The sequence below is a fragment of the Rana temporaria genome, chromosome 3 (assembly GCF_905171775.1).
Source record: "Rana temporaria chromosome 3, aRanTem1.1, whole genome shotgun sequence".
Classification (NCBI taxonomy): domain Eukaryota; kingdom Metazoa; phylum Chordata; class Amphibia; order Anura; family Ranidae; genus Rana; species Rana temporaria.
The window spans coordinates 190,665,495-190,688,727 of NC_053491.1; the positions used below are offsets into that span (position 1 = coordinate 190,665,495).

General features: G+C 44.7%; 1 protein-coding gene across 5 annotated transcripts in view; it reads right to left on the bottom strand.

The window, feature by feature from the left end:
• TMEM19 (transmembrane protein 19) overlaps positions 1 to 21,744 on the bottom strand; it is a 39,124-nt gene extending 17,380 nt beyond the window's left edge. The window contains exons 1-3 of one of the 5 annotated variants that reach the window (XM_040343995.1): positions 21,592 to 21,743; positions 18,531 to 18,589; positions 6,318 to 6,432 (exon numbers count right to left, since the gene is read on the bottom strand). In XM_040343995.1, coding sequence (XP_040199929.1) covers positions 6,318 to 6,405 — 88 coding nt within the window. In that variant the 5' untranslated portion in view covers positions 6,406 to 6,432; positions 18,531 to 18,589; positions 21,592 to 21,743. Of the gene's footprint in view, positions 1 to 6,317; positions 6,471 to 18,530; positions 18,645 to 21,591 lie in introns of all 5 variants that reach the window. The other 4 variants (XM_040343992.1, XM_040343996.1, XM_040343993.1 and 1 more) reach the window with 4 other exon arrangements.
• Positions 21,745 to 23,233: the final 1,489 nt, after the last annotated feature.

The following is a 23,233-nucleotide window of genomic DNA, read 5'->3' on the forward strand; positions in this document are numbered from 1 at the left end:
AAGACGCCATTGTGGGGCTTTTTATTATCCGGGGTCTGGTAAGTGTTGAATTCAACCATTGGTGATGGTGGCACATCATTGTCGGGTGGAAGAGATAGTTGCACCTTTCTATATGTAACCAGTATTACCAGCATTTGAGCCCACATATCCTATTGGACCACATGGGACAATAGAAATATTGACTGTTGTTCCAGAATTGGAGGACCCAGCGCAGCTGGTGCATTTTGCATTTTATAGTTTGGGACTTTTTTTCCATTGTGTTTTTCATTTTTCACTTTGGCTTTCTGTTTTTTTTGTTTGTATTTTTGTTTTGTTTTTTCACTGTGGCCAGTCTTGAGCCTCATAAAGGGCCATTTTCTTCCACGCAGGAATATTATGGTGTATTGAAGCTTAAGCTGATATCAAACTTTGGGGCGCACTTTAAGTATTGAGTCCACAGCACCATTTATGCTATACATATATGTATTGAATTTCACATTTATATGTATATATTTTTATTTACTAATTTTGGTATAATAATTGATCGATTCACAAAAGTTTATTCACATAGGACATCGGGCATATAACTGTACCTGATATAATATATACTTTTAACATATGGTTGTTCATGCACTTAATTAGCTCACAGTATATAAAGCACTCCCAGAGAGTTCTTTGGAGAGTTAGATCAGCACAATAACATTTTTATTTTTATGCACATCTAATCCCCCTATTGAGGGCTTACACAGTATTGCAGCAGATCACGCACAGTTTTAATATATTTCTTTTGCGCCGGTGACACTTTTTAAAATACCCCCCTATCTGGTTTCTCCCTCCTCCTTCCTATTTATGCTTTCTAAATCCCAGGGGGAGGCAGTTTGCTTGTCCACACAAACTCCTGCAATCCCACACTAAAACGTACACACTCTCAATGTTCAAGGGTTGAACTTACCTAAAAAAAAAATATATATATATAATAATAAAAAAAAAAAAGAGTTAAAGCCTTACACTCTTTTGCATCATCCAAGGCCCATGTGGTATGCCTGCAATAGACTCGTTTCTCTAAATTCCACCAACCCAAGTTTTTTGACCAAGCTTATCCACAGATCCTTACCGCTTTGGCAGACACCAAGCAGAGAGGGGCGCCGATAGCCTTCCATCGAACCTCCCCCTTTACACTCCGGGCAGAAATCAAGGAACCCAAAGGCAGATCTATTATCTTGACTGGCCACCTCCATTATGAAGAAGTCACGGTGGTATCATATTATGCCCCTTATCTTAAGCCCACACCATTCCTCTCCCATTTATTGCAAGTCATAGACAACCTTAAGCGGGGTACTGTTCTTATTGGTGGGGACTCAAATCAGGTGATCTACCCCTTTCTAGATAAATCCCCCTTCTCAGTCCCATCCAGTCCACAGAAACTCACATTTCAACAACTATTACAACACTGAAGATATCTCACCGCTGACCTTAGGGGAAGCCTATAAACCTGAAATTCGAGGTGTCCTTTTTAGCAAGGCTGCTCATCTTAAAAAGGAACGCCACATACTGCATCAACAAGTTGAGTCTGCCTTTTCTCAGGCTCACTCTGCATTCCAAGATGACCCCACACACAAACAGACTCTAGAATAGGCCAGACTGGAACTAGACCTCTTTCTGACAGAATCTGCTGAAAAGACTATGTCAGTCCAGACAGAAACTACATGAAAGGCAATAAACCGGAAAACTTTCTCGTCCTGACCCTCCGTGGACTTAATCATCCCATAAACCTATTAGACTTAAAACCTCCAAGGACTCTTAATCTAGCAACCATATAAACATTTTAGCCCACTTCCGCAGGCACCTTTCAGACCTTTATTCTGCCAAAACAAACTTCGATGAAGCCCAGACTACAGCACTCTAATCTCAACCTCCCAACCCTATCAGCCCCACAACAGGCCTCCCTTGAATATCCCATCTCAGATATAGAAGAAACCACTGCGACCAAGGCCCTCAAAACCAACATACGCTCGGGTACAGATGGCTTTTTAGCTGCCTATTACAAGCATTTTGCAGACATTCTCACCTCCCTGCTAGTTTGGGCCTTTAACGCGATCCAGAAGGGCCAATCATGCCGAGCTGACGCCCTTTCTGCTATTGTGTCCATGTTGCCTAAGTCACACTCAGATGACTCATTCTGGGCTAACTACTGCCCCATCTCATTACTTAAAAGGGGATGTAAACCCTTGTGTTTTACCTTCATGCACCTTATGCATGAAGGTGAAAAATCTTGTGACACTGACTGGCCACCTAGCCCCCCCCCCCCATTTTACTCACCTGAGCCCTTCGATCCCTTGGCAGGGACGCTCTCTTCCTCTGCCCGGGGGTTCTCAGCTCTTGATTGGATAGATTGATAGCAGCACAGCCATTGGACAGGGGGGCAGGGCCGAGTCCGGTCTTCTGTGTCTATAGACGCAAATGCTGGACTCGGGAGTGCACATTCAAGGTAACCCCCAGGGAGAATGCTTCTCCCAGGGGGTTTACCAATGCAGGGAGGAGCCGTGAACGCCATTGGGCGATCCCAGAAGATGGTGATCGGGGCCACATAATGCAAAACGAACTGCACAGTGGGAGGTAAATATGATTTTTTTTTTTAAATAACAAACACAACAAGGTTTAGTGTCACTAACTTAAATATCAAAATTATGGGAAAGATCATTTCCACTTGCTTAAACCAGATCATTGGGATGCTCACACATAAAAACCAGGGGGGCTTTATACCCTCCAGGCAAGCTGGAGACAATGTTAGGCGGGTGGTTCCGATTGCCCATGTGGCCCGGACTAGCAACATACCAACCTGTTTCGTGTCATTGGACATTAAAAGGCATTTGATGCATCATCTGAACTTTGTACTATGTCGCTGGGGATTTGGACCCCATTTTCTATCGTGGATATCCTTATACACCTCCCCCACAGCCTACCTATGCTATGCAGGGTATAGGTCTGACCCATACCCTGTACAACACAGGACAAAACAAGGATGCCCCCCTATCCCCACTCCTTTACGCTTTAGCTATACAACCCTTAGCCCAATTAATCCGTTCTAATCCAGATATAAAAGGCGTTGAGCTGGGGGACAACAACATAAACTTTGCCTGCTTGAAGACGACATCCTCCTTTTCCTCTCTTCTCCTTTAATCTCTTCCCTTAATCTTCTTAAGGCCCTAGACAAATTTGCGGCTATATCAGGCCTAGCGGTGAACTCACAAAAAGCAAAAGCCCTTAACATTTTACTAACTGCGTCACTCCTTACCCAACTCCAACAGGCTCTCCTATTCTCCTGGTCACCACGTTATATCCCTTACCTTGGCATCAACCTAACTGCTGACCCTGCGGCGTTATACTCATCTAATTACCCAACTTAACTAACCAAACTTATGTCCTTTTGGTCTGCGCTACCCCTGGCATGGTTGGACTGCATTACCATTACTAAAATGACCATATTGCCGAAAAGACTGTATTACCGATCCCCGTCCCATTCCACTTTCTTTGAATCTTACAAAGACATACACTCCAATATATCTGGGGCAAAACCTCGCATCGCCAGAAACATACGTTTCCTTCCCAAAACCTGGGGGGCGGGGCTGGCGCCTTAGAACCCCCAACTTTACAGTTACCTAAATACCACGCCACACAAGAAACTCCACTCTGGGTTGCAATTGAATCTGTTGACTGTGATCTATTATCAGTAGCCAACATGCTATAGCTCCACCCGCGTGACCGCAAAACCATTTGAAATCCCATCACCCAACATAGTTTAACCATCTGGGACAGGACTTAAAAAATAATTTGGCCTCCTATCCCCACATAACCCACTTCTGTCATACCTCCGCAACCCGGGTTTTTACCTTGCTTGGATCTCTCCAGAGTCCTTTAACAGATGGACTTCATCCAATCTTATCATATAAAAGTTTACCACACCAGACACCTTTAAGCCATTCCCATCCCTATGCGAAACCCATAGTCTCCCGAGCACAGAACTTCTCCGATATCTCTAAATTAAACATTTCTATACCCCCTGTATACGTAGAGATTTGAGCGCACTTGCAACAAAGATCCACATGCTCGCAAGCTAATTTGCGACCTCTACGCTCAACTAACTGACCCCCCACACCATTCATCAATCCACTATGCAACTAAATGGGAGCGGGATCTAGGACTTCAACTAGACGTCAAAGACTTGACAGACATATGGGAAGCCACTTAAAATTGGCCTCTCAAAATATCGTTGCATTGGAGAAGAACTATAAAGTCCTCATGCGCTGGTACCTTGTCACTGCCCGGATTTCCAAATTCTTGGCCTCATACTCCTCTCTCTGCTTTCACAGCTGCACAGAAGGAGGCACCCACCTTCACATTTGGTGGGACCTGTCCACTGGTAACAACCTTTTGGACTGAAATTTTCCATATTTTTTAAACAACTCACTGGACCCTAATCCAGCTACAACCTTACTCAATAAAAAAACCCAAGAAGTGACCCGCCTCCAATTTAAGCTCCTCCTGCAGGTTACCACTGCGGCTAAACAAACTATAGCCAAGGCATAGAAAAACCCTCTTCTCAACATTACAGAGACCAAAAACAGAATAACCTAAGCCACGATTCATGCCAAAATAAAAGAAGTCCTACAGGACAAAACTCCCAAATATGAACGCCTATGGTGGCCATGGATTGACCACTTCATCCCCTCAGATTCTGATGAAATGCTATTATCCCCTTGAACGTTATGAAAATGTTGCTGCCCGAGTCACATAGATACATAGGCCCTAACTCACCACCCCCCAGGATTCCCCTCTTCTCTTCCCCTTCCTATACCCTTTCTTCCCCCCTGTCAGATTCCATACACACTAGCCACCCAGACTTACAATACTCCACTCTAACTATAAGGGCATGCCCTGATCCCAGCTAAATTAGATGTTTCAGGATTTTGTCCGACTTGACAACCATAATATACGGTACCCCCTCATCACCACTCTCATCTATTATATGGTTTATCTTCTTTCATTTCATTTTAATCCTTATATCGTTAGATGCCCCTTGTACACTGGGCTACATGTTTCCACCCATTGATACCACCTCTCTGAGAGTTCTCTCCTCCTGAAGCTTAGTGTATATGACCTCTAATATTTCAGAACATTACGATAGTTATATACCTATATGTTCTATATGGATCTGCCATTGTCAAATGTGCGGGCTGCGACCCAAATCAGTTAAACGTTAGTTTTTGGCATCTTAAGCTATATTCCCCTTCTCTGGAGGCTACACTATGGGCCAGATCCACGTAGCGCGACGGTTCTTTAAGTCCGGCGTAGTGTATCTCAGATACACTACGCCGCCGTACCTTACAGCATATTTCCCGTATCCACAAAGAATTTGCGCCGTAAGTTACGGCGGCATAGTGTAACTGTGTCGGCGTAAGGGTGCGCAATTCAAATGGATGAGATGGTGGCGTGTTTTATGTGAATACGTCTTGACCCGACGCAAATGACGTCTTTTCTGAACGGCGCATGCGCCGTCCGTGGGGGTATCCCAGTGTGCATGCTCCAAATTAACCCGCAACAAGCCAATGCTTTCGACGTGAACGTCATTCTATGCAAAGCCCTATTCGCGAACGTTTTACCCAAACGACGTACAAGACAAAAAAATTCAACGCTGGCCCGATGTCCATACTTAACATTGGCTACGCCTCATATAGCAGGGGTAACGTTACGCCGAAAAAAGCCTTACGGAAACGACGTAAAAAAATGCACCGGCCGGACGTACCTTTGTGGATTCGCGTATCTAGCTAATTTGCATACTCTATGCAGAAATCGACGGAAGCGCCACCTAGCGGCCAGCGTAAATATGCACCTTAGATCCGACGACGTACTAAGACGTACACCAGTTGGATCTAGCCCAGCTTCAGGCGTATCTTGTTTTGTAACCTAGCAGGCGTAACCTAGCAGTTACGCGGCGTATCAATAGATACGCCAGCATAACTGCTTCATGGATCTGGCCCTATATGTCTACATTTTGTGAATGTTTTCTTCTCTTTTACTAATAAAATATTTGAACAAGAATAAATAAGTGCAAAATAAATACACAAAAACAAATTAATACTAATAGTAAATAAATAATTAACCCCTAATCCTATTCCTAACCCCCTTACCCTAACCAAAAACAAATAAATTAATAATACTAATTAAAAAATAAATAAAAGCCAACAGAAATCTGTTTAGAAGTGAAAGATGGAAACACTGTAAACTATCTACTATTTATTTCCTTTAGTCACAAATTACCCCCTGGACAGAATACTCACCATAATAATTACTTGCAGTTATAGATATTATCCAGAAAGACAAAGATATGCAAAGAATCATCGACAGAAGGACTATGTTCATCATCATGTTTACATATTCTTTGTAGACGTCGTCCTGGATATACAGCATAAGGACAGATCAAAAAAAATCACCTAAAATGTAATCACAACACTCGTTACCTTACTGCATTACATACACTCCCACCATTATTAACAGCATATTTGTGTATTAGTCAGCCTTTATATGCTTTATATACAGTAAAACCTTGGATTGTGAGCATAATTTGTTCCAGGAACATGCTTGTAATCCAAAGCACTTGTATATCAAAACGTATTTCCCCATAAGAAATAATGGAAACTCAAATGATTTGTTCCACAACCATTTATTCAAAAAATCCTTCAGTTTATAGTCCATATAAAAAGATTATAGCAATGTGTGTTGTGTAACCATAAAATGTCCATCCACAAATGGCAGGCTCCACAAGGGGATTAGAAACAAAATCCAGCAGGAGCTACAGAGTATAAAAGAGAAGAGAGGCACCTCTAAGTGTAGCAATATGATTACATTTAATGAAGGTACAACATTTAGCAACTCACATGGTTGATGAGTAAAAGAGGCACATCTAAGGCCTTGTACACACCAGCGGATCTGTTCGATGAAAACGGTCCGCGGACCAGTTTCAGCAGACATGTTCGGTCGTGTGTGCGGGGCCTAAGTATGCAGGGATCCGGGGTAAAGCTGTCCACGTAGACCATCCACTGCACCGTCGTCTCTCACCGATGTCAGTCTGCAATCATGACTGGGAATACTACCCTAAAAGTGAGACTTGAAGCTCTCGTGGAGCGCAGCGTTGAAGGGATGACATCGATGGCAGCGAGGAGGACGGTCTATATGGACAACTTTACCCCGGATCCCTGCATACCTAGATGTGCCTCTTAATCATCAACCATGTGAGTTGCTAAATGTTGTACCTTCATTAAATGTAACCAGATTGCCACACTTAGAGGCGCCTCACTTCTTTTTTTATACTCAATTGTGACATGACGCTACTTGTATATTAGGGCAAAATGTATTTTTTTTTTTTCCATTTTTTTTTATTAAATATGTTTTTGACATAACAACAAACATCAACATAGCATTCTAACACATTATAACTTATCATACATATAACACATACATGGTCTCTTTATAGTCCCTTATTTTGGTCAATATATATAAAAAAAAAAAAAAAAAATATATCCCTTCTTTCGCTCCCTTATTCCCTTCCCTATCTCCAGCTCCCACATAACCTAGGCCCATAGGAATAACCTCCCTGGAGCGTACACAGTTTAACATGGCAAAATCCCTACTGTAGATACCCATGGGATGAAGAGGGAGAGAGAGCGACACAGGAAAAAGATAGAGATGAAAGGAGAAGAGGGGTAGAAGAACGAGAGGAGAGAGGAGAAAGGAAAAAAAAAAAAACGAATCCCCTAGAAAACCACCCCATGCAGAACTTATTTAAATTAAAAATTAGATTTCTAGGTGATATCTACTACCTTATTTGGGGAGAGAAAAAAAAAAAAACCCTCCCTGTTTTTAATCTATTCCCCTAATCAAAAACACCCCGTGCAAAACTTATTAGATTAGAAAATAAATTTCTAAGTGATATCTTCTACCCTATTTGAAAAAAATAAATAAATAAAAAAAAATAAAAAAAAAAAACCCCTGTCCCTTTCCCTTCCCCCTCCCCTTATAGCAACTATAACTATTTAAACCCTTTCATCACCTTTCAGTGCCCTATAGAAAAAAATAAACTAGTTCCCTAAAGAAGGCACCCCGTGCAAAACATATTAAATTAGAAATTAAATTTCTAAGTGATATCTACTACCTTATTTGAAGAGAGAAGAGGGAAAAAAAAAAAAAAAACCCTCTACCCTTGTACGACTGACTATTTTTCTTTTTTTTTCCCCCCTTTCATCCGGGGCTCCCTGTGCATTACTTATTTAAATAAAATTTTATGTTTCTAAGTGATAGAGGGAGGTAATTCTCCTCCCTTCCCTTCATTTCTATCTATGTGCCAAAAAAAAAAAAAAATAATAATAATAAAAAAAAAATAAAAAAAACCCCTCCCTGTTTTTAATCTATTCCCCTAATCAAAAACACCCCGTGCAAAACTTATTAGATTAGAAAATAAATTTCTAAGTGATATCTTCTACCCTATTTGGAAAAAAAAAAAAAAAAAACCCTTTCCCTTCCCCCTCCCCTTATAGCAACTATAACTATTTAAACCCTTTCATCACCTTTCAGTGCCCTATAGAAAAAAAATAAACTAGTTCCCTAAAGAAGGCACCCCGTGCAAAACATATTAAATTAGAAATTACATTTCTAAGTGATATCTACTACCTTAGTGAAGAGAAGAGGGAAAAAAAAAAAAAAAAAAAAAAACTATCTCTTTTTTTTTTTTTCCCCCTTTCATCCGGGGCTCCCTGTGCATTACTTATTTAAATTAAATTTTATGTTTCTAAGTGATAGAGGGAGGTAATTCTCCTCCCTTCCCTTCATTTCTATCTATGTGCCAACCTGCCTATTTCTAAGGGGGCATAACCTGCCCCTACCCCTATATACTAATAATAAGGAAGAGGAATAGGAAAAAGAGAAAGAAAGAGAGAAAAAAAAAAAATAAAAATAAAAAACTTACATAAAAACCACCCCCACTAACATTGCCTAAGGAAGCTATCAAAAAATCTTCCCATTGTGTGTGTTGATCCCTCCCCAGGCACAATGAAAGCCCCCTCTACCCCTTACCACTACCCCCCCCCCCGAAAAAAAATAAATAAATAAAACAAAACAGAGGGGAAGGGGGAGGAAGGAAATGAAAAAGGGGGGGCCATTATGAGGGATCTGCCACATCCCTACTACCCCCACCCACCCTCCCTCCTTCCCTGAACCTCCTCCATCCCTCCCACACCTCCTCATGACCCCTCCTATAGCCTCCATGGAACGCCCACATCTCTTCCATCCTACTAATTCTGTCTATTTCACGGAACCATTCCTCTATAGTGGGTACCTCTTTTTTCTTCCATTTCCTAGGAATAAGTATCTTAGCTCCATTTAGTAGATGCGGGACCATGGACCCTCTGTATTTTCTCCTGGTCATTTCTGAGTTATGGAACAGGCATTCCCATGGGTCCCTTCTCACCTCATATCCACTGATCTCCTTTATCTGTACCACCACCTCCTTCCAGTATTCCTGAATTAGGGGGCATTGCCACCATATGTGGGCCTGAGATCCTTCCATCCCGCACTCCCTCCAACATAAGGGTGATATCCCACTATCCATCCTATGCATTTTTGTTGGTACAAAGTACCACTTACAGAGAAGCTTATAATTCATTTCCTTAACCTTAGAGTCCATAGACGTGGAATAAACATATTCAAGTATCTGCCTTTTTTTTTTTATACAAATTGTTTGATTCAATTCTACCTCCCAATTTTCAACTACCTTTAATGCCTCAAGGCTGCCGTTAGGTGTCAGAATCTTATAGATTTTAGAAAGTCCCTGCTTTCCTATTCCTCCCTGAAGGGTACATTTTTCCCACTGGTTTAGGTCATTTAAGGCTCGTAATGGTTTCGGCAGGGTATCTATAAAATGCTTAACTTGCCTATATCTCCAAGTGTCTCCTGGGAGTACTCCATATCTTTCTCGTAGTTCTTCAAGGGAATACAAGCCTTTTCCCTTCATCAGGTCCCCCAGTTTTATTACTTCTGACGTTCCCCATCTCTGATATAGGCCTCCTTCTCTACCTGGTTTAAAATAATCAGTGCCCGTAATGGGCATCAGGGGACTATTATATAACCATTCTTCCCTTTTACATATTCTGTCATAAATTTTATATGTTTCTTTTGTAATTGTTGGGACATCTTGGGGCAGTCCCCTATACTTCTTTGGTACCCAGATTCTACCACCTAGTTTATTAATACTTAAATTTTCTTCTACTTCTACCCATTTCTTTTTCTCCCTTCCCTCATTCAAGAACCAGTCCGTCATCCTCCTCAGGACCGAGGCCTCGTAGTACCGTTTAAAATTCGGCAGTAGGAGTCCTCCCTCCTGTCTAGGTCTGTTCAGAGTTTCCACTGCTATGCGGGCCTTCCTACCCCCCCAAATGAATCCCCCTATTATCCTTCCTAAAATCCTAAAAAAATCTTCTGGGACTCCTATCGGGAGGGTTTGGAAAATATATAGGGCTTTGGGTAATATCATCATCTTTATTGTATTTACCCTTCCTAACCAAGACACTCTACTTATACTGTATCCTTTTAACTCAGATCTTATTTTATTTAATAAGAGTATGTAATTATCTTCATATATAAACCTTTCATTGGTAGACAAAAGTACCCCCAGATATCTCATTCCTCTTTGCTTCCACCTAAATGGATATATAGCCTCCAGATCTCTACGTTCGCCGCGACCAACCGAGATATTCAAAATTTCTGTTTTCTCTTGATTAATTCTTAGATTTGAGATCTCCCCATATCTCTCATATTCGGCTATTATCTTAGGAAGTGTTTCCCTCGGGTTGGATACATATAACAGCATGTCATCCGCGAAGGCAGAGATCTTGTGCTCCTTCCCCCCTACTTCTATCCCTTCTATTTCCTGGTTCCTTCTTATTGTCTCCATTAATGGCTCCAGTGTCAGGACAAACAGGAGAGGGGAAAGCGGGCATCCCTGGCGGGTCCCGTTGTAAAGTGGGAATCTATCTGACAGGGTGCCATTGACCCTCACCTGGGCCAGGGGGCTGGAATATAATGCCCCTATCCACCTAAGCATATTTGGCCCTAATCCGACATGTGACAGGGTGGCTAGCAAAAATTCCCAGTCCACCCTGTCAAACGCCTTTTCGGCATCAAATGACAGAAGCAATGTTGGTTTCTTACTTTTTTTGGCCTTTTGTATCAGGAACAGGGCTCTCAGAATATTATCCCTCGTCTCCCTCCCCGGTACAAATCCCGCCTGGTCGTTCTCAATCAATTCGGGCAAAAATGGTCTTATTCTATCCGCCAGAATTTTTGAGTAGATTTTTATATCCACATTGATCAGGGATATGGGCCTATAACTTGCGCATAGTGAAGGGTCCTTATCATCCTTCCCAATCAAGGTTATGTGAGCTCCTAGGGCCTCCTCCCTTATTCATGTACCTTTGAAAAAAGGGCACCAAGATCTCCCCAAATCTTTTATAATAGGCTGAAGTGTACCCATCCGGGCCCGGACTTTTCCCCATCTTAATACTCTTTATTGTCTGGTTTATTTCTTCTTTTGTGATTTCCCCCTCTAAACTACTAATTACTTCCTCCGATAAACCCGGGATCTTCACCTTTTCTAAATATTGTTTAATCTTCATACTCTTATTCTGGGTTTCTATTATGCCCTGTTCCTGATTAACCTTATATAAGTCTTGATAGTACTCCTGAAATATTTTAGTTATTTCCTTCGTAGAGTGTCTCAGTTCTCCCTTTTTATCTTTTATTTTTGAGATAAAGTTTTGTGAATTTCGTGGTTTTATGGTCCTTGCTAAGAATCTACCTGGTTTGTTCCCCAAAGCATAAAAGTTATTATTCATTTTATTAAATACCCATTTTGTTTCTAGTTCTAATAGATTACATAAGTCCTCTCTCTTCCTACTCAATATTTTATACACCTCTTCTACCTGTGACTTTTTATGTAACTGTTCTAAGTCCCCAATTTCCTCTAATAACTTTTGCCTCTGTGCCTGCCTAATTTTCTTTCTTTTGATTTTCTCTGCAATCAACCTCCCTCTCATGAATACCTTATGTGTTTCCCAAAGTGTCGAGGGGGCGACATTTTCTGTATCATTTTCCTGAAAAAAAAGGACACATATCCCTTTCCAGATCATCGGCTATCTTGATGTTATTTAAGAGAGATTCATCTATTTTCCAGATTTTCTGCTCCAGCGGGAACACCCCTACATCTAAAACCATCACCACTGGGGCATGATCTGACAGTGTTATAGATTTTATTTTTACACTTCTCAAACTTTCTAATAACCGATGATCTAGAATGATATGGTCAATTCTTGAATATGACCTATGTACCGGTGAGAAGTATGTAAAATCTTTGTCCCTTGGATGCATAATTCTCCAGACTTCTACTAGTTGCATTTGCTGGAGTTTTTGCTTAATTGCTCTGAGGTATTTTCCCTCTGATCTCACTGACACCGGTTGGGTGTCCAAAACGGGATCGAAGACAAAATTAAAATCCCCTGTAAGAATCAGATTGCCTTCTCTAAACCCTTCTAATTTATTCAGGATTTTTTTCAGAAATACTGCCGATCTCACATTAGGACAGTACACATTTGCTAATGTATATTTAATATTATGCATAGAACCTTTTATGAATAGATATCTACCCTCGGGGTCCATTTCTAAAGTTTCAAGAATAAATTGTGTATTTCTATCAAACCCGATTGCAGTACCTTTTGATTTATTATTCGGAGAGTAACTATGATACCAATTGGGGAAATCTTTTGATTTTAAACTCGTCTTAGACGTTATTTTTAAATGGGTTTCTTGTAGAAACACTATATTGATCGAGAGTCTCCTCATTTCCTGCAGTATCTGATATCGCTTATTTGGGTTATTCAAACCCCGTACATTGTACGTGGCAATTTTTAATGCTGCCATTTCTGTCTTTTATTTCCATTTCCTGTATCAGACTTCTGCTTGACATATGGGAGACTCCCCATCAGATCTGCAACCCCCTGTGATAACCGGCCAGGCCAGAAGAACAAAAGAGCTAAAGACCCAAAGGGCAAACTTTTCAGAGACCACATAAACAACATATATCCCCCCCCTCCCTCCCTCCTCCCTCCCCTCCCCCCCATCACATTGATCAACAATATTAAGACACCCTCGGTCCGTGCCCATTCAGGCGACTTGCCGAGCGGGCCTTTCTGAGGGCCCTCAATGTGTGCCCCCCCGGCCGGTTTCCGCCCCCCCAATTAAGGGCGTCACCCGTACCGAGGGGTACAACACATTTGCTCTGTACTCCCCCCCCCCCCCGCGCGAGCCCGGCCGGACCCCTACAGAATTCATTCCATCCCCCCCGCCGCCCCCCCCCCCCCCACTAAAGAGAGGGGGGGACGAAGGAGGGAGACGGGGGGCAACGAAAACCAAGGGGGCAAAAACCAACCCCCCCGGGACCCCCAGACCCAAAAAACCTTCATCTACTGAGGCCTAAAAAAAAAAAAAAAAAAAAACACACGACCCCCCCAAAAAAAAGGGGGTGTAGTTCCTCAGATTCCTCAGTTATCAATAGTTCTTGCTCTTCCTTCTGGGCCCTAAGCTCTCTTCCAGTCTTGATCCTTCCACCTCTTCCACTCAGGGGGTCTTTTTTCCCAGTTGTCCACCTTAATGTGCTGTATACCCAGTCTACTGCAGAATTCCTCTACATCCTCCGGAAAACGAATATACGCCGACACCCCCTGGTTCTTAACTGACAGGCATGCAGGGAATCCCCATCTATAGATAATATTTTTCTCCCGGAGATATTTCGTCACTGGTTTCAGCGCCCTTTTGCGTGCCAAAGTCTCTGGGGATAGATCTGAGAATATCAGCAACGGTAGCCCTTTATACTCCAATGGTGCTGAGTTTCTTGTACTTTGGGACACTAACTCTTTCTGGTCGAAGTCCTGGAATCTTACAATAGTATCCCTTGGTACATCTTTCTGGGGAACATAAGACCTTTGTATTCGATGCACCCTTACAAATTGCATCTGGGCGGTTGAGTCTCGATCGAGCGCTTTGTTGAATATCTCTCTCAGTGTCTTGCCAAGCTCTACATCCTTTACCTCTTCCGAGAGACCCCTTACCCGCAAATTCTTCCTCCTACTGCGGTTCTCTTGGTCTTCCAATCTGTATCTTGTATTTCTCATCTCTATCCAATCGTTATTTACACGCCCCCTCAACTCATTGATTGCACTCTTATGCTCTTCCAGTTGTTCCTCAATTCCTTCAACCCTCTGTAACACACCCTGTATTTCTTTCCTGGTTGCCCCCATCTCCCCTTTAACTGTCCGTTCCAGGCTTAGTATCATCTCCATCATATCTGTCATATCCTGCCTGGTGGGGGCGTTTTCTTTATTCATTCCTGAGGCCCCTTCCATAGTTTGTTGTATTTCTGGATTTTTAGTATTTTTTGCCGGGGAAGTTGAGATCCCCTTATTCCTAGGGCTTTCTGCCCCCTGATCGGGTCCTTCAGCTATTAGGTATGGAGTTATTGTGTTTCCTTTACCTGCCTTCTTCACCATTTTCCTTGTTTTTATGGTTAGGGCTGTTTTAACTGTTTAAACGATTGGATATCGATCAGTTATTTCAGAAAGGAAAAAAATCAAACAAGAGAAAAGTTGGGGTACACGAAATCTACAAGATATTTCCCCTATGCGGCTTCTGGAGGCTTCTGAAGCATTTACGGGGCACTTCTGGGGTATTTACAGGGCACTTCCTTTACCCCCACTTATTACCGGCATACCTTTGCATCAAAGATACAGTAGGGGGCGGGACAGTAGACAAAGTAATAGGGGACCCCAGATCCAAATGTCCTTAGTTTTTTCTATCCAGCGTTCATAGAGAGAGTAGCCTCTTTTCAGCACACTCCGTGCACCAGTTTTTTACAGATGCTTCACTGCTCACTATTGTATTCTATTGCATTTTGCAGCACACAGCAATCATGAGAGGGTAAAGAGAAAAAAAAAAAAAAAAAAAAACATGAAACAGTCTTACCGGCTTCCTGCTCTTCACCTCTCTCACTGTGTGTTTTAAGGCACCTGCTGTTGTCAATAGGATCCTTTAGGTGTCACTGTAGTGCCCTCTTATCACCTGTCTTTCTTAGTGACTTTTGTTGAGACACCCCTCTGCAGCTCTCCCCGCTCAGATGGCTCTGCCTGGGGTCCCCTGCTGCAGTGGATCCTTCCCCTCCGTTCTCCACCAGAGGCTTGACCTGAGGCGTCCTTGCTGCACACCGCACTGCCTTCAGAGCTCCACTGCTCGGGAGTCCCGGTCACCCCCGGTACCTAGCACCGGATCCCAGTGATGCCGAAGTGCCGCTCAGGGGGACCGCTCAGGAGGACCGGATCGTCGCCGCTGGGAACTTCCCCGCTTCTACGATTCCAGCAGGCTCAGCAAGCTCGTCCCGGACTCTCCTGTGACCTCCAACGCTCTGGATCCTACACGCCCGCTACCACCGATACCGTATTGCAGCCTCAGGTTAGTAGTGCCCCCTCTCCTTAATCAAAGCTTCATTGGCCCGGCCGAGCTAATCTCCACGTGGGGAGTTTGTGAGAGCACAGAGTGCGCCGCTCTCCTACGGCGCCATGTTGGATGGCTCCGCCCTGAGGGCAAAATGTATTTAAAAATTTTTGCTGGTCTTGCAAAATGCTCTCAAACCAAGGTTTTACTGTACGTATCTTAGCCAGGCATCCCATACACAACAATCATATTAAATTATTTTTTTTGTTACACGTCATAAAAAAAAAAAAAAAAGCCTAGCCATATTACTCACCTAACAGCACCCAAAAATGTGTTGAGTTTGCAGAAGAACCAAACAGCACAAGAAATGTCTACCAGCTTTCTTTTACACAAGCAATACATGAACTCTTTTGTGCTGTATAATTGTAATGAAAAACTAATGCAGAGAACTGCATGAAACTCAAACATTAGAAGAATCTTAGGACCTTATTATATGGATGTGTCTGGTCATTTGCTTTTTAACTCATTGTGTACTGTGTACTAAAGGTTTGCTTTAGGCTTCATGTACACTGCTGCTCCTAAACTAACGTTTTTGGGGTTTTTGCCTAAGCCCCTGAACACACCTTAAAGCGGGAGTTCACCCATTTAAAAAAAAAAAAAAAAAAAATCTCCCCTTAGCTTCCTGCTCGTTCGGTCTAGGGGAATCGGCTATTTATATTAAAATATGTGCAGTACTTACCCGTTTTCGAGCTGCATCTTCTTCCGTCGCTTCCGGGTATGGGTCTTCGGGAGCGGGCGTTCCTTCTTGATTGACATTCTTCCGAGAGGCTTCCGACGGTCGCATCCATCGCGTCACTCGTAGCCGAAAGAAGCCGAACGTCGGTGCGGCTCTATACTGCGCCTGCGCACCGACGTTCGGCTTCTTTCGGAAAATCGTGACGCGATGGATGCGACCGTCGGAAGCCTCTCGGAAACCTGTCAATCAAGAAGGAACGCCCATTCCCGAAGCCCATACCCGGAAGCGACGGAGAGGATGCGTCTCGTAAACGGGTAAGTACTGCACATATTTTAAAATAAATAGCCGATTCCCCTAGTAATAACGAGCAGGAATCTAAGGGGGAAAAGTGCCCTCTAAGGGTGAACCCCCGCTTTAATAAAATCCTATGTATCCATGCACACAGACTTGTAGCCCCTGTGTCACACTGGAGCGACTTGTCATGTGATTTGACAGGTCAAATCACATGACAAGTCGCATCCTTTTGCAGGCAATGGCACTGTTCAAATCGCTGCAACGCACGTTTAGCACTTCAGTGCTAATTCAGTTCAGTGGCCAAAATAAATTCTAAGTATAGCCAATATAATAAATACCTAAACAACGCTAAAACGCACCTAAACTGGTTTGAGAAAAAATACAGCTTGGCTGAGTTTTTAACGCCGATTTTCCCATCTGGAAGACTGAAAAGTACCTGTGGTTCTTTGAGACAGAATTGTGTAACCCCCCCCCCCCCCCCCAATGTTTACATGTTTTTCAGGTGCTCCCATTCAAAAGCCTATGGGGCCAAAAACATGAGATTCTTCTCCTGTACTACAAGTCACGCGTTTGCCTCTAAATTTCTACACTCAAATGTGAATTGGGGGGGGGGATTAGTCCCCGGGGTATAGTTGGGGACGAAGGATGAGCTCCGGCTTGTTCACATAGAACTCGTGCAGAGCCCGCCAGGAAGTGAGCACGGCGCTGTGCTAATCCCAGCCAGGGAGACATTGTCCCGAAGCTCGGCTGCAGGGATCGTGAAATGTCTCCCTGGCTGTTATTAGTGCAGCGCCGTGCACACTTCCTGGTGGGCTCTGCACGTGTTCTATGCGAACACGCCGGAGCTCATCCTTATTGGGGACAAATGACTGTGTTCAAGCATGTCACATTAGATGCATTATTACAGTACAAGTACATGCAGCAGTGTGAATGATGGGCACTGAAGAAATGAATGTGCTTGCCTGACAACATTGTCATTTATGTACTCTGGTGCAGCTGTGCATGGTAGCCAATCAGCTTTGAGCTTCAGATTGTTCAATTAAACTTTGAAAAAAAAAAAAAAATGGAAACTGATTAGTTTCTATACAGAGCTGCACCAGTTGTTGTACTTCCCAGTTTTTAATAAAGCTACGCACGATACAATTTTCTGTAGATTTTTTCCTTCAGATTTACCAAAACCATATAATATGAGGTCGAACCTTAAGAGTTTTAATTTGAATGCAATCAGGCAGGCACTTGCACTACATGGTTTTGGTAAATCGAAAGAAAACCAGACAACAAAATTTGTATAGCGTGTATGGGGTCTTAGCCCTGGTTCACACCAGTGCGACTTGGCAGTTCAACCCATTTGCGGCAATGAAAACGTTCATATAAGTCGCAGCGACTTTGAAAAAGGTTCCTGCACTATTTCTTTGGATTTCAGTGTGACGTGCATTGATATCTGTTAAAACAAAGTTACACAGATATCATCAAGCTGCACATGAAATCGCTGAAGTAGCAAGACTTCAAAAATCGGACTGGTGTGAACCAGGGCTTAATCAACTTCATAGTGAGTTTTTTGGTAGGGTTTTTTTTAGCAGATCTGTGATGAATAGGAATTCCAATAAAGGAGTATTTTATTTGCATACAGCGTGTGTGTGTTTATAGAATAAAGTCAGCGCACTTTCAATGAAATTTAAACAGCCGCATGCAATAAGTGTAGATATATAGTACAACAATTGTGAAAAAAAGCTGCATTTTCTCACATTCATTTTGTATGCCCTGTATTTGATTACAATGCCCAAATACACAGAGTATAATTGAGGATTTATATTATTGTATTTTCTATCATTCTGGCACTCCAGCCCTAGCTAGGGAGATTTCTAGGGTTCAGTGCACATGTCTTATGGTAAAAACAGCCCCCCAGTGAGATAAATAAATACAAAATGTGACTTACCTCTGGGCCTCAGCTCTACCAGCTAGTTTTTCCTAAAGTTCCAAAGCGAGCACTTCTTCCTGTAGACCAAGTACAGCTTAGTGGTGGCAGCAGACAATAGGAGGAGGAAGTGATCTGTGATGGGGGCGTTGATGGGTGATTGGTGTTGAGAAAGCATGCAGCTTAAGTATGATTAATGCATCTGTCCACCCACTTCCTCTCCACATTACTATGCTGAGCGCCTATTATAAATAATCCACAATATTCAATGCTGTCCCAAACAAGCTGCCTAACATAGCAAACTATCAGGAAAAGGCATGAATATAATAATGATGGATGGCAGTTCAGTGCAATGTAAAGCAAGAGTTGACTAATCAGGATTACACAGATTATAGGATGATCAAGACAGCTCACACAGCAGGAGTACAGAGGAGGAGGAGGAGAGAGATGCCAAAGCAAGCAATCAGACCGGGGAGTCCCATGCGCAGCAAGCAATCAGACCGGGGAGTCCCATGCGCAGCAAGCAATCAGACCGGGGAGTCCCATGCGCAGCAAGCAATCAGACCGGGGAGTCCCATACGCAGCAACCAATCGGACCGGGGAGTCCCATGCGCAGCAAGCAATCGGACCGGGGAGTCCCATACGCAGCAAGCAATCGGACCGGGGAGTCCCATGCGCAGCAAGCAATCGGACCGGGGAGTCCCATGCGCAGCAAGCAATCGGACCGGGGAGTCCCATGCGCAGCAACCAATCGGACCGGGGAGTCCCATACGCAGCAACCAATCGGCCCGGGGAGTCCCATACGCAGCAACCAATCGGCCCGGGGAGTCCCATACGCAGCAACCAATCGGACCGGGGAGTCCCATACGCAGCAGCAACCAATCGGACCGGGGAGTCCCATACGCAGCAGCAACCAATCAGACCGGGGAGTCCCATACGCAGCAGCAACCAATCAGACCGGGGAGTCCCATACGCAGCAGCAACCAATCAGACCGGGGAGTCCCATACGCAGCAGCAACCAATCAGACCGGGGAGTCCCATACGCAGCAGCAACCAATCAGACCGGGGAGTCCCATACGCAGCAGCAACCAATCAGACCGGGGAGTCCCATACGCAGCAGCAACCAATCAGACCGGGGAGTCCCATACGCAGCAGCAACCAATCAGACCGGGGAGTCCCATACGCAGCAGCAACCAATCAGACCGGGGAGTCCCATACGCAGCAGCAACCAATCAGACCGGGGAGTCCCATACGCAGCAGCAACCAATCAGACCGGGGAGTCCCATACGCAGCAGCAACCAATCAGACCGGGGAGTCCCATACGCAGCAGCAACCAATCAGACCGGGGAGTCCCATACGCAGCAGCAACCAATCAGACCGGGGAGTCCCATACGCAGCAGCAACCAATCAGACCGGGGAGTCCCATACGCAGCAGCAACCAATCAGACCGGGGAGTCCCATACGCAGCAGCAACCAATCAGACCGGGGAGTCCCATACGCAGCAGCAACCAATCAGACCGGGGAGTCCCATACGCAGCAGCAACCAATCAGACCGGGGAGTCCCATACGCAGCAGCAACCAATCAGACCGGGGAGTCCCATACGCAGCAGCAACCAATCAGACCGGGGAGTCCCATACGCAGCAGCAACCAATCAGACCGGGGAGTCCCATACGCAGCAGCAACCAATCAGACCGGGGAGTCCCATACGCAGCAGCAACCAATCAGACCGGGGAGTCCCATACGCAGCAGCAACCAATCAGACCGGGGAGTCCCATACGCAGCAGCAACCAATCAGACCGGGGAGTCCCATACGCAGCAGCAACCAATCAGACCGGGGAGTCCCATACGCAGCAGCAACCAATCGGACCGGGGAGTCCCATACGCAGCAACCAATCAGACCGGGGAGTCCCATACGCAGCAACCAATCAGACCGGGGAGTCCCATGCGCAGCAACCAATCAGACCGGGGAGTCCCATACGCAGCAACCAATCAGACCGGGGAGTCCCATACGCAGCAACCAATCAGACCGGGGAGTCCCATACGCAGCAACCAATCAGACCGGGGAGTGCCATACGCAGAAACCAATCAGACCGGGGAGTCCCATACGCAGCAGCAACCAATCAGACCGGGGAGTCCCATACGCAGCAACCAATCGGACCGGGGAGTCCCATACGCAGCAACCAATCAGACCGGGGAGTCCCATACGCAGCAACCAATCAGACCGGGGAGTCCCATACGCAGCAACCAATCAGACCGGGGAGTGCCATACGCAGAAACCAATCAGACCGGGGAGTCCCATACGCAGCAGCAACCAATCAGACCGGGGAGTCCCATACGCAGCAGCAACCAATCAGACCGGGGAGTCCCATACGCAGCAGCAACCAATCAGACCGGGGAGTCCCATACGCAGCAACCAATCGGACCGGGGAGTCCCATACGCAGCAACCAATCAGACCGGGGAGTCCCATACGCAGCAACCAATCAGTCACCTTTACTGATCTCACTTCAGCAACAAGATGTGTGGTTGCTATTGGTTACCACTGTGTGTGTGTTCTGCTGGCCATACACTATACAGTCTAATTGTACATTCCCCTTTAAACTTACCTCATCTGCTATAATCGGATTGTATCATCTCTGCCAATAACTATGTAGTGCAGATGCCTGATTGGATAGATTAGGTAGCTCCTATTACACAGTTATAATAAAACTGAATTGTTTAGTTAAATTGTAATATGTAGAATACCCCCCTCGTTTTACTAAAACTTTGTAATAAGAATCTATCAAATTGCAGGCAACTACATAGTAGATCTAATGAAGATTGTACAATCAGATTGTAAGTGTGGGGAGCTTCAGTCAGGAAACCTGCATACCGAGCTTTCTTAGAGCAGGTTGAAAGCAATCATTGCATGCATTCTCCCTGTCCTCAGTTCCATAAATCCCCTCCCCCCTGGAAACCTCTGAGAATACGATGAGAGATTTCCATCAAGTAACACTGAGAACAACAGCTTCCCATAGCTACTGTGACTGCCATATCGTAAAAAGAAAGCTGAGCGCATTATAAAGAAGTCTCTCCAGCCGCACCTGAATACACGGTCCTGCTCTTCATGAGCCATTGCCCATTCTCGCACTATAACTGACACTGGGCTCCATCCTCAGTAACAGACACACTACTTCCGGGTACCTGACTGCAGCGAAACTCGGCTCAGCGCGACACTTCCGGTCTTCACTCTGCCTGCCACTGTGTGTGTTGTAACTTGTAGGGGGCAAAGTGCAGCAAGTGAACGAGCAGGATGAGATGTTGGCTGTTCATTACTTGTACCTCTTTCTCCCTCTTGTGTATTCTGGAGTGCAGACCGATATAGTATTACCTTGAAAGAGGACCCTAGCCTAAATCCTAAAGAGTGAAAAGGCATAATTCCACGTTTTATTAAAGGAGAAGTCCAGCCTGAGCTTGTTTGGTTGGGCTTCTCCTCTGGGTCACAGGAGTGCAATTCGTTTTTCACTCCTGTGACCCGTTTTCATTGGAGAGCAGTTTGAAGTCCGCTTTCTGCTAGCGTCACTGCAATCCAGGCATTGCGACAATAAAGTCTTGATTCGCCAGGTAGGGTGACCACATGTCCCGGTTCGCCTGGCACAGTCCCACATTTTGCAGGTTTGTCCCGGGTACCTTCATTCCGGGACAATACAGTGTCCCGGAATGAAACTGACACAGCCATTCTGCAATCTGATTGGGTAAAGCTTTGCCCAATTAGGGCGCAGTAACATCTGGTTAAGGAGCGGGGCCGGCCACGGCATCCTTAACAACCAATGAGTTACCAGCTGTCAATAGGCTTCCCCTGTTGACAGCTGAATCCTTGCTGGGATAAGGGTCTGGTATGGATTTTAGGGGGGACCCCACGCCGTTTTTTTTTTATTCTTTAGCCGGGTACCAGCAATTGCAACCGCAAATCAATTTAAATGTGATTTGACTCTTTTTTTCAGTTTTAGTGCTTTTTGTATTTTGCAGATTTGCACCACAAAACGTGTTCCATAGTTAAATGGACAGTAGTGTAAATTTGCAAGAAGCACTAAAATTGCATAGGTGTGAATCCAGCCTATGGGTACCCCGTGGTGTACATCTTTTTTTATGAAGGGGGGGGGGGGGGTGTCCCTGAATGGCAGTTTGGAAATTTGGTCACCCTATCGCCAGGTGCCTGAACTGATGGCAGTTTCAGCCTCTCAGCGAGCTGTTGAGATGGCCGCTCCCTGTCACACCACAGCCCAGCTCTCCAGTGAGCGCGGCGGGACAGAGCAGACAGGCAGCAGCTTGATCGGTGGTGTTCGATGGCTCACTTCACTTCGCAAGTGTAGAAGCGGCGGGGGACAGATGCAACATCGGACCAATGCCACCTAGGTAAGTATGAAACAGTGGCGGCTGGTGCTCAAAATTTTTGGGGGGCGCAAACGGAAAAACGCAGCCACTGTTCCATGCCATCAAACGCAGCCACTGTGCCATCAATTCGCACCACTGTGCCATGCCATCAAATGCAGTCACTATGCCATGCCATCAAATGCAGCCACTGTGCCATTAATTGTTACCACTGTTCCATGCCATCAAATGCAGTCACTATGCCATGCCATCAAACGCAGCCACTGTGCCATCAATTCGCACCACTGTTCAATGCCATCAAATGCAGTCACTATGCTATGCCATCAAACGCAGCCATTGTGCCATCAATTGTCG